Source organism: Aquarana catesbeiana, linkage group LG04 (genome assembly GCF_042186555.1).
Source record: "Aquarana catesbeiana isolate 2022-GZ linkage group LG04, ASM4218655v1, whole genome shotgun sequence".
NCBI classification, from domain to species: domain Eukaryota; kingdom Metazoa; phylum Chordata; class Amphibia; order Anura; family Ranidae; genus Aquarana; species Aquarana catesbeiana.
Window position 1 is genome coordinate 635,935,655 of NC_133327.1, and position 12,429 is coordinate 635,948,083.

At 42.6% G+C, this 12,429-nt stretch overlaps 1 protein-coding gene across 1 annotated transcript in view; it reads right to left on the reverse strand.

The window, feature by feature from the left end:
- The window catches only part of KCTD3 (potassium channel tetramerization domain containing 3), an 84,757-nt gene that overhangs the window by 34,710 nt on the left and 37,618 nt on the right, over positions 1-12,429 (reverse strand). The window contains exon 7 of the mRNA XM_073628381.1: positions 11,625-11,762. Within this exon, the coding sequence (XP_073484482.1) occupies positions 11,625-11,762 (138 nt within the window). The remainder of the gene's footprint in view (positions 1-11,624; positions 11,763-12,429) is intronic.

Consider the following 12,429-nt stretch of genomic DNA (forward strand, 5'->3'; position numbering starts at 1 on the left):
CGTTGATAGGTTGAAAGTGAGAATAAGAGGAAGGGGCAAGTTGGCTAAGGATCCACAAAGATTAACAAATGTCCCCCACTCTGGAAAATGGGGATCACTTTAATGCGGAGGAAGGCTTGCCTGGGAATTTGGCAAAATTGGAATACCAGGCTTTATGGGTCCATGCAAATACGGTAAGAACATACTAAGTTATGCACAGAGCGCCCCAGGGGAGTAGTAAACAAAGGATCTCAGCATCGCAAAGCAAGATTATGAGCACCTTGCTTTTTTTTTTTATTTAAATAATCTTTATTCGTATTCTTCAGTTAAAATTGGTGATTTATAAAAATATCAAAAATAGCCACATTAAAAATGATACAGGATACATTTGTGAACATTTTGCGGTATTTACCCCTTTATCCCCCTATTTTATTTGCTACTCCCATTTATCCCTCCTCTCCCCTCTTTACATATATTCTGGGTCATACTTTCTCCTGCTCCTGTATATTAATTTCCACAGAGCCTACCATAGCCTTTCTTTTAATGCTTTACATAGGATATACCATCTTCTCCAACCAGGGTTTCCACATCTTTTTAAATTCTTTAATATTTCTTCTCCTTGTATACACTGTTTTCCGTCTCCATATCATCTCTGTTACTATGCTGACACATTCTCTTACCGTTGGGGTTTTTTTTGCTTGCCATCTTTGTGCTATTAATTTTCTTGCTTGAAAAAGACACCTTAGCACTGCTTTAGTTACACCGGGCATACCATCTATTCCCTCTCTCAAGCCCAAGATGCAGAGTCTGGGATCCATCTCCAGTCTAGACCTATATATCATGTTTATTGTTTCAAGGATCTCTGACCAATAGCGAAACAACTTAGGGCACCTCCATATCATATGCAGCAAATCCCCTGTGTCCTGACATGGAGGGCACCCCGAATCTACTATCCATCCAACTCAAACATTCTCTTAGGTGTATAGTATGTCCTGTGAACCAGCATCAAAAATGAAACCTTCTGTGTGGGCGAGACCGTCACTAAGTGACCTCTCTCTAATACCTTCCTCCATTGGCTGTCTGATATTGCCCCTAGATCCTCCTCCCATTTCCTCCTACTCTTAAGGGATTCAGGGCTCTCAATACTTCCTCCACATAAATCTAAATATATGTCAGATATAAATCCCTTACTCTTTCCAGGGCCAGTGATTTTTTGATACAAAGGAGTATTCCACCATCCCGGGCCTTGTTCCTCAAACTGGGCATTTAAAGCATGTCTAATTTGTAAGTATTTATAGAATGTATGTTTAGGTATATCATATTCCTCTCTCAATGAAGTGAATGTTTTTAACGTTCTTCCCTCGTACAGCTGGATCAACCTACCTATTCCTTTCCTTTCCCATTCTTTAATCCTCCCTATCTTCTGCTTTCTTTATTTTACTTCTGGACTTGCTCACCCAATGCACGATCTGTACCTGGCAACTGAGATCACCTAGCCTAAATGCCAGTCAGTATAGTATAGTATAGTGCAGCCGACAGCAACTTCAGAGGAATGCATGCATGCAAGGAAATCTAAAATACTTTATCGTTACCACACAGACACATGTAAACCATCAGATTGATAAACTGCATGCAGTTTTTTATATGTATAAGAGGGAAGACAGCCATAACCTCGCATACATATTACAAAACTCAGAAAACATTTTACATTAAACATGTGATCTCCTAAAACTATAGTGGAATGCTTCATGCTGTCACATGCCCTGTGGAAGTCATGCCCAACATCCAGAGTGCTTGGTTTTAGAAAAACAGCTTTCTGTACTCTGGTCTGGAACTATAATGGATGGCCTCTTTGACAAATACTAAGGCGCAAGAAAGGGTAAGCCCGAATTCGACCACTGAACACGGTCAATATTGGTGTGAATGAGCGCCTTGAGTTTTACGGCTTCAGAAGGGCTCTGAAGGGTAGATGAAAGTATATGAAGGCAGTTCTAGATGTCTGCTGCCAGACTGGAAATGTAAAGTGACCACAGGTTACGTATATTACCATGTATTATAATAATGCAGTTACACTTATATAGTGCCGTTCACCCACCCCCAGCAAGTCTTATACTCTCCTATCTCTGATCCAGCAAGATATAACTCACAATGCCACAGAGCAGTTTGGCAAAATCTTCTTAGCCAGACGTATACATGCACAGTACACTCTACATGGAGAGTGCATGCTCAACTGGACTGAATGGAGAGTGTACCGTGGACATGTGGGCCTGGCTCAGAAGACTTTGCTTCATGTCGTGCTGGACTGGGGACAGGTGAGTAGTTGTACAGCAGACCAGCTAGTAGTCATAGAACAGTGTACGCTATGATTTCAGCAACATCTTGCTCACACAAAGTGGCTCCTCTTGCTTTCAGAAGCCAAAGTCAGGGGCAAAGACAATGTAAATATGAGGGAGTTATTAAAGTAATTCTGTTGGTTAGCCCTACATGGGCAAAAGAACAAGATCTTTAAAGTTTATAACATTACATGAAAGTGAGAAACTTATTTTTTTTCTCTACAATTCAGGGTGTAAAATTGTAGTTCCACTTATAGTAAAATTATAGGTAGCTTTCACCATTTTTGAAAACCCCCAATAGGAAAATGAAATTGGATCCCCAAACGAGACTGATGGCTGGACGCTTCTATGGAATGAATGCAACCTTGGCTCGGAGCGGAGGTGGGGGGTTGTGCGTGTGTGTGTGCGGTGCTTCCATTTATCTAACAGGTCAGGTACGCGCCTGGCAAGTCCCGTAATTGCATCACCATCACGGATCCATCACTGCTTCTCAAATCTGAGCTCATGAGACCGTCCTCCAGTGGAATGGGGCTATTGAAAGTGACACGATCACTAAATCATAAGTCTCTTAAGGAGAAACTGCCAGCCATACTTAATAACAAGAGTTTTGCTCAACACAGCCAATGTCTACAAGTACAGACATTGATTCTATATTTATTCTCTGCTGTAACTGCGGTTTAAAAGAAAGAAAAAAAAAAAAACAGAATTCTCTCGAAGTGACTGAGATGTTAATATGCCAGCGAGAACATGATCTCTTCATTAGGAGCACAATGGCCTCCCCAGTTGCTGCCAACAGTAGGTACATTTTGCTAGAAAGAATTGTTATTACAAGTCAGAAGTGCAATGTGCAGATTTGAGAGTCTTTGTCTGCGGTAGTCAGCGGTCTCATGGAGTGATCGTTGATCTCTCTCTTGGAGGTAAGAGTTTGATGAGGGAGGCAGCATAAGCACAGCTTTGTGCCATGTATACAAATGGTTCATTGGCTTCTTCTCTACATATGTTCTTCGTTTGCAGACCCAGCAGGGCAGTAAGGCATTACAGTCACTTTAAAGATCTCTGTTTATGGTAAATCACATGATCAGGTCTTGGGAATGGTTAAGAGAACTGCAATAAGCAGTTTATTGTGGATAAAGGAGGAAAGAAACAATGGAGATACTACTTCATGCCAACCATGGTGTTCTCTCTTATTCAAACCTGTACTAGAAATCTATGACAGTTATAATCTGATTGATGTCACAGGTTCTCTTCCTCCTTCAGCTGATTACTGCAGGGATTAGCACCACGTAATGATGTGGAATTGCTCTGTATAGAATTCTCCTTTGAGTCTAGGGGTAGACTGATGACACGCCCAGGTCCTAGACACCCCGGACTCACAGAAAGTTGGTGGAATGAAGCTCAGCAAGGACCTGGAAGAAAGCTGGTATAGGGCCACAAAGGAGAATGCGTGATGCAGGTAAGTGATAATTCAAAACTTTTAAATCGAGAGGAGGGTTGGGGGTCTATTTGAGAAAAATAAATTGATGCTGTAGTTTGGCTTTTAGGGCAAGTTTCTATGCGTTTTTTTTCTGCATCAAAAAAAAAAATGGATGGAAAGTAGGCTATATGATTTCCAATGGCATAGTTCACACCAGTGCAGTCAGTTCCAGAAAAAAAAAAAAAAAAGTAGCTGCGTTTTTCCAGCACTGTACAGGGATGCATTAAAACGCATCAAAAAACGCACAGGACCCCAGTACAGGGGGGAAAAAAAAAATGGGAAAAAAAACGGGAAAAATAATAAAAAAAAAAAAAAAAAAAAGAAGAGAAAAAGCATCCGAAAACGCGCTAAAAACGTGCATGCAAAAACACATCCAGAACGGACCTGGAGCGCGTTTTTGTGGTGTGAACCAGCCCTCAGTCCTTACATGTTGTATTGCAAGATACTGATTACTTATAAATAACAGATATTTGCTTTAGGCTGGGTTCACACGTGTTGCGGCCGCTGTTCACAGCAGGGGGTCCGGAGCATCCCTGTTCACTGATTCAGGTGCGAATCAGGTCCGAATTTGCACCTGAAGCGGTACTAAAGACGCACTGGACCCTTTTCCATACCTGACTGCGGCCTCCCTGGAGCTGTGTGATCTGGTTTGATCGAGAGCCGGTCACACTCTCCTGTCATGCGAATTGAATGAGGGGAAACCTGCATCCATTTTGCATATATGTGAACCCAGCCTTAAAGTAAATCTGTGTAATGAAAAAATACATAGGTGCTTGGTGAGAGGGTTACAACAGTTGTTGCGATTATTCGCAAATGGAAGAAACACAAAATATCTGTCAATCTCCCTCGTCTTGAGCTCCATGCAAGATCTCACCACGTGGAATTTCAATGATCAATGAGAACGGTGAGGAATCATCCCAGAACTACACGGGAGAATCTTGTTAATGATCTCAAGGCAGCTGGGACCATAGTCACCAAGAAAACAATTGGTGACACACTACGCCGTGAAGGACTAAAATTCTGCAGCGCCCGCAAGGTCCCCCTGCTCAAGAAAGCACATGTACAGGCCCGTCTGAAGTTTGCTAATGAACATCTGAATGATTCAGAGGAGAACTGGGTAATAGTGTTGTGAACAGATAAGACCAAAATCTAGCTCTTTGGCATTTACTCAATTCGCCATGTTTGGAGGAGGAGGAACACTGCCTATGATCCCAAGAACACCATCCCCACCGTCAAACATATAGGAGGTGGAAACATTATGTTTTGGGGGTGTTTTTATGCTAAAGGGACAGGACAACTTGAATGCATCAAAAGGGACGATGGACGGGGCCATGTACTGTCAAATCTTAGGTGAGAATCTCCTTCCCTCAGCCAAGGCATTTGAAAAGGCATTGAAAATGGGTTGTGGATGGGTATTCCAGCATGACAATGACCCAAAACACATGGCCAAGGCAACAAAGGAGTGGCTCAAGAAGAAGTACATTAAGGTCCTGGAGTGGCCTAGCCAGTCTCCAGACCTTAATACCATAGAAGATATGTGGAGGGAGCCGAAAGTTCGAGTTATCAAATGTCAGCCTCGAAACCTTAATGACTTGGAGAGGATCTGCAAAGAGGAGTGGGACAAAATCCCTCCTGAGATGTGTGTAAACCTGGTGGCCAACTACAGGAAACGTCTGATCTCTGATTGCCAACAAGGGTTTTGCCACCAAGTACTGTCATGTTTTGCGAAGGGGTCAAATACTTTATTTCACTCATTAAAATGCAAATCAATTTAAAACTTTTTTGAAATGCGTTTTTCTGGATTTTTTTGTTGGTGTTGCCTCTCACTGTTAAAATAAACCTACCATTAAAATTATAAACTGATCATTTTTCACTTTGTCAGTGGGCAAATGTACAAAATCAGCAGGGGATCAAATACTTTTCTCCCTCACTATGTCTGTGCATTTTGCTGGTACGACAAAATGATGCAAAATACGTGATAACACATCTGGTGGAATTTTAAAAAACCTTATCACCATCATAGCAAGCATTGTAATGTGGGCTTCAGTCAAAATTGTGAAGTCATATAGTGAGTACTGTACAGCTATTATGGTCAGTACTATAGACAGCAATAGAATGCCACAGTCCGTAATGTAAAGTCAAAATAAGTATTATAAATACAATGTTATGTCAGAGCTCTATGGTGTTATAGTTAATATTGTCACATTATTGTTACAGCAAATATTATAAAGACATAGCAAGTATTGCGATACTGCAGTCAGTTTAGGATTTTACAGCCATGATTTGTATGTCCGATTAAAGTAACAATAGAATCTGGTTTAACCATTTTGCTGCCAAGCCCTGCATTCCACTTTTAAATTTAGGTGGCCAGACCATTTTTGCAATTTTCCACTGTTCTTTTTTCACTTACAGCTTTCAGAGTTTGTTAGAGACCGTCAAACCATACATTTTTTTTTTAAAGCAAAAGGATTGGCGAAAAAAAACTTGGTGCTACTGATTTTTTAGATCACACAATATTTGCACAAATGTTTTATCAAAACAATATTTTCTCAAAAAAACACTAAGACCCCTTTCACACTAAGGCGCTTAAAAACTTCCCCAAAAAAAATACAGAGCGCTTTTGGAGCATTAGCGGTGTGCTTTTTTTTTTTAAGGTCACGTGACTCAAAAAACTACTTCAAGAACCATTTTGAGGTGCTTCCCATTCATTTCTATGGAGAGGGGCACTTTTGAGGTGCTTTTTTTTTTTTTTTAGTGCTCCAAAAATGCTACTTGCAGGACTTTTTTTTCACCTCCCCGCCAGCGCACCGCCCCAGTGCGAAAGTATCCATTGATTTTAATGGATATAAAAAACAGGGAACAATCAGCGCAAACACAATAAAAGAGCACAAACAAATGCAAGCTGAACACTATAGGTAATCACATAAGCCTGAAGATAATTTGTAAAAACAATGGAAAGTGCAGCGCAAAAAATTATTAAGAAGGAAAAAGTTCAAACCAAAAGAATGGGAACTCCAATAACCAGACAGATGGAATTATAAGATCCCTCGTGAAGAAAGGTGGAAATAGATTCTTCCAATAAAAGGTGACAATATCCTCCACATAAGCCAAAATACGCTTACCAGAAATGGTGGACCTCTCTTTTACAGAAGGTCAGGAGCACGTTTATCCCCAAAACAGCACTATCCATAACGGGGGAGGAGCTTACCGCACAGACGTCACCCACTGCCACCTCTGTGCTGTGCACTCGATTCACGGATCGTGCTGTTTTGTTTTTAAAATACTGGCATTTTTATGTATTGCGCTAGTGAGCGCAATATTTTCATATTTTATATATTTAAATAAATGACGGAGTACAATTAGGAACGGTCCTCACACCACATATCACCACCGGTTTCGGAGGCTTTTTCTGCTGGACAGGAGCTCCATGTGCCTGGATTGAGGATCGATCAAGCCCTGCTGGAGGTTAACATCATCCCTGTGGGGATAAACGCACTCCTGACCTTCTGTGAAAAGGAGGTCCACCATTTCTGGTAAGCGTATTTTGGCTTATGTGGTGGAGGATATTGTCACCTATCATAAGAATCTATTTCCACCTTTCTTCACGAGGGATCTTATAATTCCATCTGTCTGGTTATTGGAGTTCCCATTCATCTGGATTGGACTTTTTCCTTCTTCTTAATTTTTTGCGCTGCACTTTCTATTGTTTTTACACATTGATTTTAATGAAAATAGATTTTCGTGAGCTCCTCAGGAGCTTTTTTTTTTTAAAGCGGAGTTCCACACAAAAATGAAACTTCCGCTTTTCGGAACCCCCCCCCCTCCGGTGTCACATTTGGCACCTTTCAGGGGGGAGGGGGGTGCAGATACCTGTCTAAGACAGGTATTTGCACCCACTTCCGGCATAGACTCCCATGGGAGTCTACGCCTCTTCCCGTCCCCACCGCGCTGTCTCCTGGGAAACACAAAGCTCCCAGGAGAGAGCGGGGACCACTTGGGACGCGCAGCGCGACTCGCGCATGCGCAGTAGGGAACCGGGAAGTGAAGCCGCAACGCTTCTCTTCCCGATTCACTCACCTAGGATGGCGGCGGCAGCTGCCGAGAACCGAGCGGGTTCTCGGCGTCGCCTACCGACATCGCTGGACCCTGGGACAGGTAAGTGGCCATGTATTAAAAGTCAGCAGCTGCAGTATTTGTAGCTGCTGGCTTTTAATATTTTTTTTTTTTGGCGGTGTGGGTGGACCCCCGCTTTAAGAGCAAAAGTGCCTGAAAAGTGCCTAAATCATATTTAGGGGACACAAACACAACAGAACTTACAAACTCTCCAATTCTAAAAGATACATTTATACTGAGTTAAAGCAAAACTAAAAGGAAACTTTTATACTCACCTTTCACCCTCCAACGGTCCTGTGCCTCAATGGCATCTTCTCCTGTGTGCCCGTTTTCGACTATCTTCATTGGCTGGCATGCGCAGTTCAGGTTACATGCCACTGCAAACAAACAGGTAAGTGTGTTTTACTGCAGAAGAAAATTACATGTCTTCTGCAATAAAAAAAAAACCTGCCTGCTCGCAGTGTATTCATTAAAACAAATATTTGTAAAATTTTAAAATTGTGCCTTTTTACAAAATGGTGAAAATAGAAGGTACGCAAAACTGTAAAGCTAAATATCTGTAGGATATCATTTTTTACTTACAGCGTTCAGAGTTTGTAAAAGACACACACACACACACACACTTTCTGAAAGCAGAAGGACAAGTAGCTTCCTCAGGAGTAACTATTGGTACTGGGAGGTACATTGTAATTAATACATATGATTACAGACGTTTGTATATTACATGCACATAAATTGACTACACAATACGAGATCTGGTTACATCATCATAGTAAATTTAATTAAAAAAATATTGGCAAAACGCATAGTAATCCATTGGTGCTGGCACTGCGATTCCGGCGGTTGGCCTTCAGATAGAAGATTTATGTTATGACAGCATATTCACCATTCCAGAGGCCATCCATACATGTTTCCCTGTCCAGCCATATTTGCTATATGAAAAAAAGGCAGTACAGCGCATAAAACAATAAACTAAAGTCCAAAGTAAACAAATTGCAGGCAATATTCCAGTGAATCCTCCAGTGACTCAGGTGACATAGAGAAAACGTAAGGTGACTGTAGTGATACACATGGACCTCCACCTTCGGTGACACCAGCTGCTCACCTCAATTGATGGACCCCTGAGTGAATCAGTCAGGTCAAAACAGCGGTTCCCTCACAGGGACAATACCATAGGAAGACAACAGCAGCAGCAGTTTTCAATGTCAGCTTTCAATGACCAGCATATAGGCAGATATTCACATGAAAAAGAGGTAGGAAAGAATCTAGTGCTCTCTGTATGCTATTAAAAGGTTTAATGAAATATGCAGAAAACACTCACATTACAGTGCACTGTGCCCCAGTGCTAAGCAAGAAAACATGGGTGGAAAGGATGTCCCATACAGGATGGACGAGCAGAGCGCGGGTGACGTCACGATCGAAGCATGTACACAGATGCCGTACGCGTTGCGTCCCTCAAAGTGGGCGGGACTTCCTCAGCGGCGATATATGGGAGAATGTATATACTACAGCACACTCATGCATTTGTCTTTGTGACATGGTTTTATGATGATATTTATTACATTTTGATACTTTATTTATACCCTTGGGTATTTTTCTTTCCTCATTGGGATTATAGTGGCAGCCTTAAAAGTAAGCTTTCCAAATTTTCTCGTTTATACATTATGGATGTGGTTCCACGCATTGCGCATTGTGTCTCCATTTTCTTTTCAATGGTTACTATGCAGAGCTGCAACAGATTTTGCACTCTCCAGTTTTAGTAAATCAACTATGTGTTCCCTTACACCCCTTTCACACTGGGGCGCTTTGCAGGTGCTACAGCGCTAAAAATAGTGCCTGCAAAGTGCCCTGAAACAGCCGCTGCAGTCTCTCCAAAGTGAAAGCCGTGAGGGCTTTCACACTGGAGCGGTGCGCTGGCAGGACGCTGAAAAAAAGTCCTGCTAGCAGCATCTTTGTAGCGGTGTATATACCGCTCCTAAACCGCTCCTGCCCATTGAAATCAATGGGGCAGCGCGGCTATACCGCCGGCGTAGCGCTGCTGCAGCGGCGCTTTGCGGGCAGTTTTAACCCCTTTTCGGATGCTAGAGGGGGTTAAAACCGCCCCGCTAGCGGCCAAATACCGCCGCTAAAACAACGGTAAAGCGGCGCTAAATATAGCGCCGCTTTACAGCCAATGCCACCCCCACCCCAGTGTGAAAGGGGCCTTATGGATGGACACAGACCGTTTCCTGTGTTCATTCAGGGGGTCAGTAAACATGCTCAAAGCAGCTGACAGGTGACAGGGAGAGAACCTGACACAGGTGGGGAAAGCCGCCCAGTGATTGAGGATCACAGGGGCTTTGTGGAGGAACAGAATTGCTAAAGCAACCATTTACTTATTGCAGGAGCGAGAATGCAGCCGATGTATGGGATACTAAGCTGGCCAGCTGGAAGCGGTTCTGTGCTGCTGTATCCCTCTTATGGTAATGGCATTGAAAGGGTTAAAAAGAGAAATCTTTTCAAGTATGTAATCATAACTCAAAAAAAAAAAAAAAAAAAAGCCAAGGCCTTTTACAAACAAGTATTTTTGTATTAACCACGAGCTTCAAGATACATTCAGAATGCTGCAGAATGGCATATAACAATAAGCCAGGATAACCATCTACCAGAGTCTGCTGTGTGTGCACAAAGGGAGGATATGACACAAGCTGGAGGAAGAAAACCGGACAAGTTGTGTTTGGCCAGGCTCAGCATCTATTTGTGTACAGGTCATGTGCTTCTTGTATTAGGCACAGTACTTAAATTTCCCATTGTGCTGCAGAATGCTTAATGACCACACAGAAATAAAGCAGACCTCACTTGCCACAGAAGGTCTTCATAAAGAGCACTAGCCATGTAAAAAAAAAAAAAACCCACAACAAAAACAAACACACACAGAGTTTTAGAGATTATTCACACGGGCACATCAATGCCTACACCCATGTGATGGTCGTCTCTGCCCGCATGGGATGCATAGGTCTTCTGTGAGTCTGCAGAATCAGGCATTCCCATTCATGTCGATTCGGATGCAGTGGCTGCGCAGACATAGCCGCTAGTCCCAATATGACATCTGTGCAGTTGGTGGTGTGTGTCCCAAAAAGCAGACATTATACATCTGGGGACACGCACCTGCAGGGATGTCAAATTGGGACCATCGGTTGTGTCTGTGCATCTGCTGCATCCCATTTGAAAAGAATAGGACTGCCTGCTCATGGATTCATATTGCCCCCTGTGCATCTTGTGCGAGCAAAGACGGCCTTTGCACTGGTTTGATTTAAAAAATTTAAAAAAATAAAAAAATAACTGGGTACAGTTTATTTAGCTTACCCGTCCTTTGATGTATTGTCTGGATTTGTTGTTTTTTTCCTCACCTGTGATCCTGCGAGCAATACACATCCTGCCCTGAATGACAACACTCACACTGGAAGTGTGTTCAGACTCTCCATAGCATAGTAGAAGGTGTTTTGTAGTTCACATCGGTGACTTAGGCTGGGCTGTATTTGATAACAGTGCAGCGCACAGGAACTCACAAGCGCAATCGTTTTCTGATCAGATTATAATAGATATAAACCTTTTGCTCTTTTCATTGTTTCCTTAAATGTTTCCTTAAAAATGCACCTCCTTCCTTCTCCATTACCTTATAATGGCCGAATTAAGTCTTCCACATAGCAAAGCATTGAAGTCTTCTAGAACAGGAAAACACTTACCGAGTTTGGCTATGCCCTCTATAGCACAGAGTGTAGGCTGCAGGTTGCTGCTCTGAGCTGCTCCTTCACAAGGTCTCTGGTTGGCTTTATTCTCTGCAGAGGATGAAGCTTCACATGTCAGCTTGCGGCTGGGAATAGCTGGAAAGATACAAATCCACACAATAAAAACAAACATATTAAGCAACAACGTTATTTTAAAGATACATTTCCAGCGGACACCAAAAAACAAAAACAAAAAAATCCATTTAAAGCAGATGTGTATGCCTGTAATCACTAATCATGTTTTTACATACAGCTAAGGATCTGAATCTGTCTTTGTATCAGCATGCATGTACTGTACTGCAGAACTCACACTAGAAGCCAATAAAGCTCAGGTGCATCTTCATGTACCGAAATGGAAGAAAATGACAATAGTTGACTTAAAGTGATACCAAAGTCTTGTTTTTTGTTGTTTCAAATAACAAAACATGTTATACTTACCTGCTCTGTGCAGTGGTTTTGCACAGAGCAGCCCAGATCCTCCCCTTCTGGGGTCCCTCGCCAAAGCTCCAGGCCCCTCCCCCCTGCCGAGTGCCCCCACAGCAAGTGTCTCAGTCAATCAGAAGCAGGGCCGAAACTAGGGGGGAGGGTGCCTGACCTGGGTGACGCATCTAGGGGGGCTCTAAGGGTGTCACTGCCGCCAGATTAAGTGTAAGGGACAGGTACATTGCTCTGGAATGCTTTTATATAGGATGGCCGGGCGGGAGGAGCAGAGTGATTCAACGCTAGTGCGCCTGTGTGGTCTCCCTCCTATGTGATTCACCGA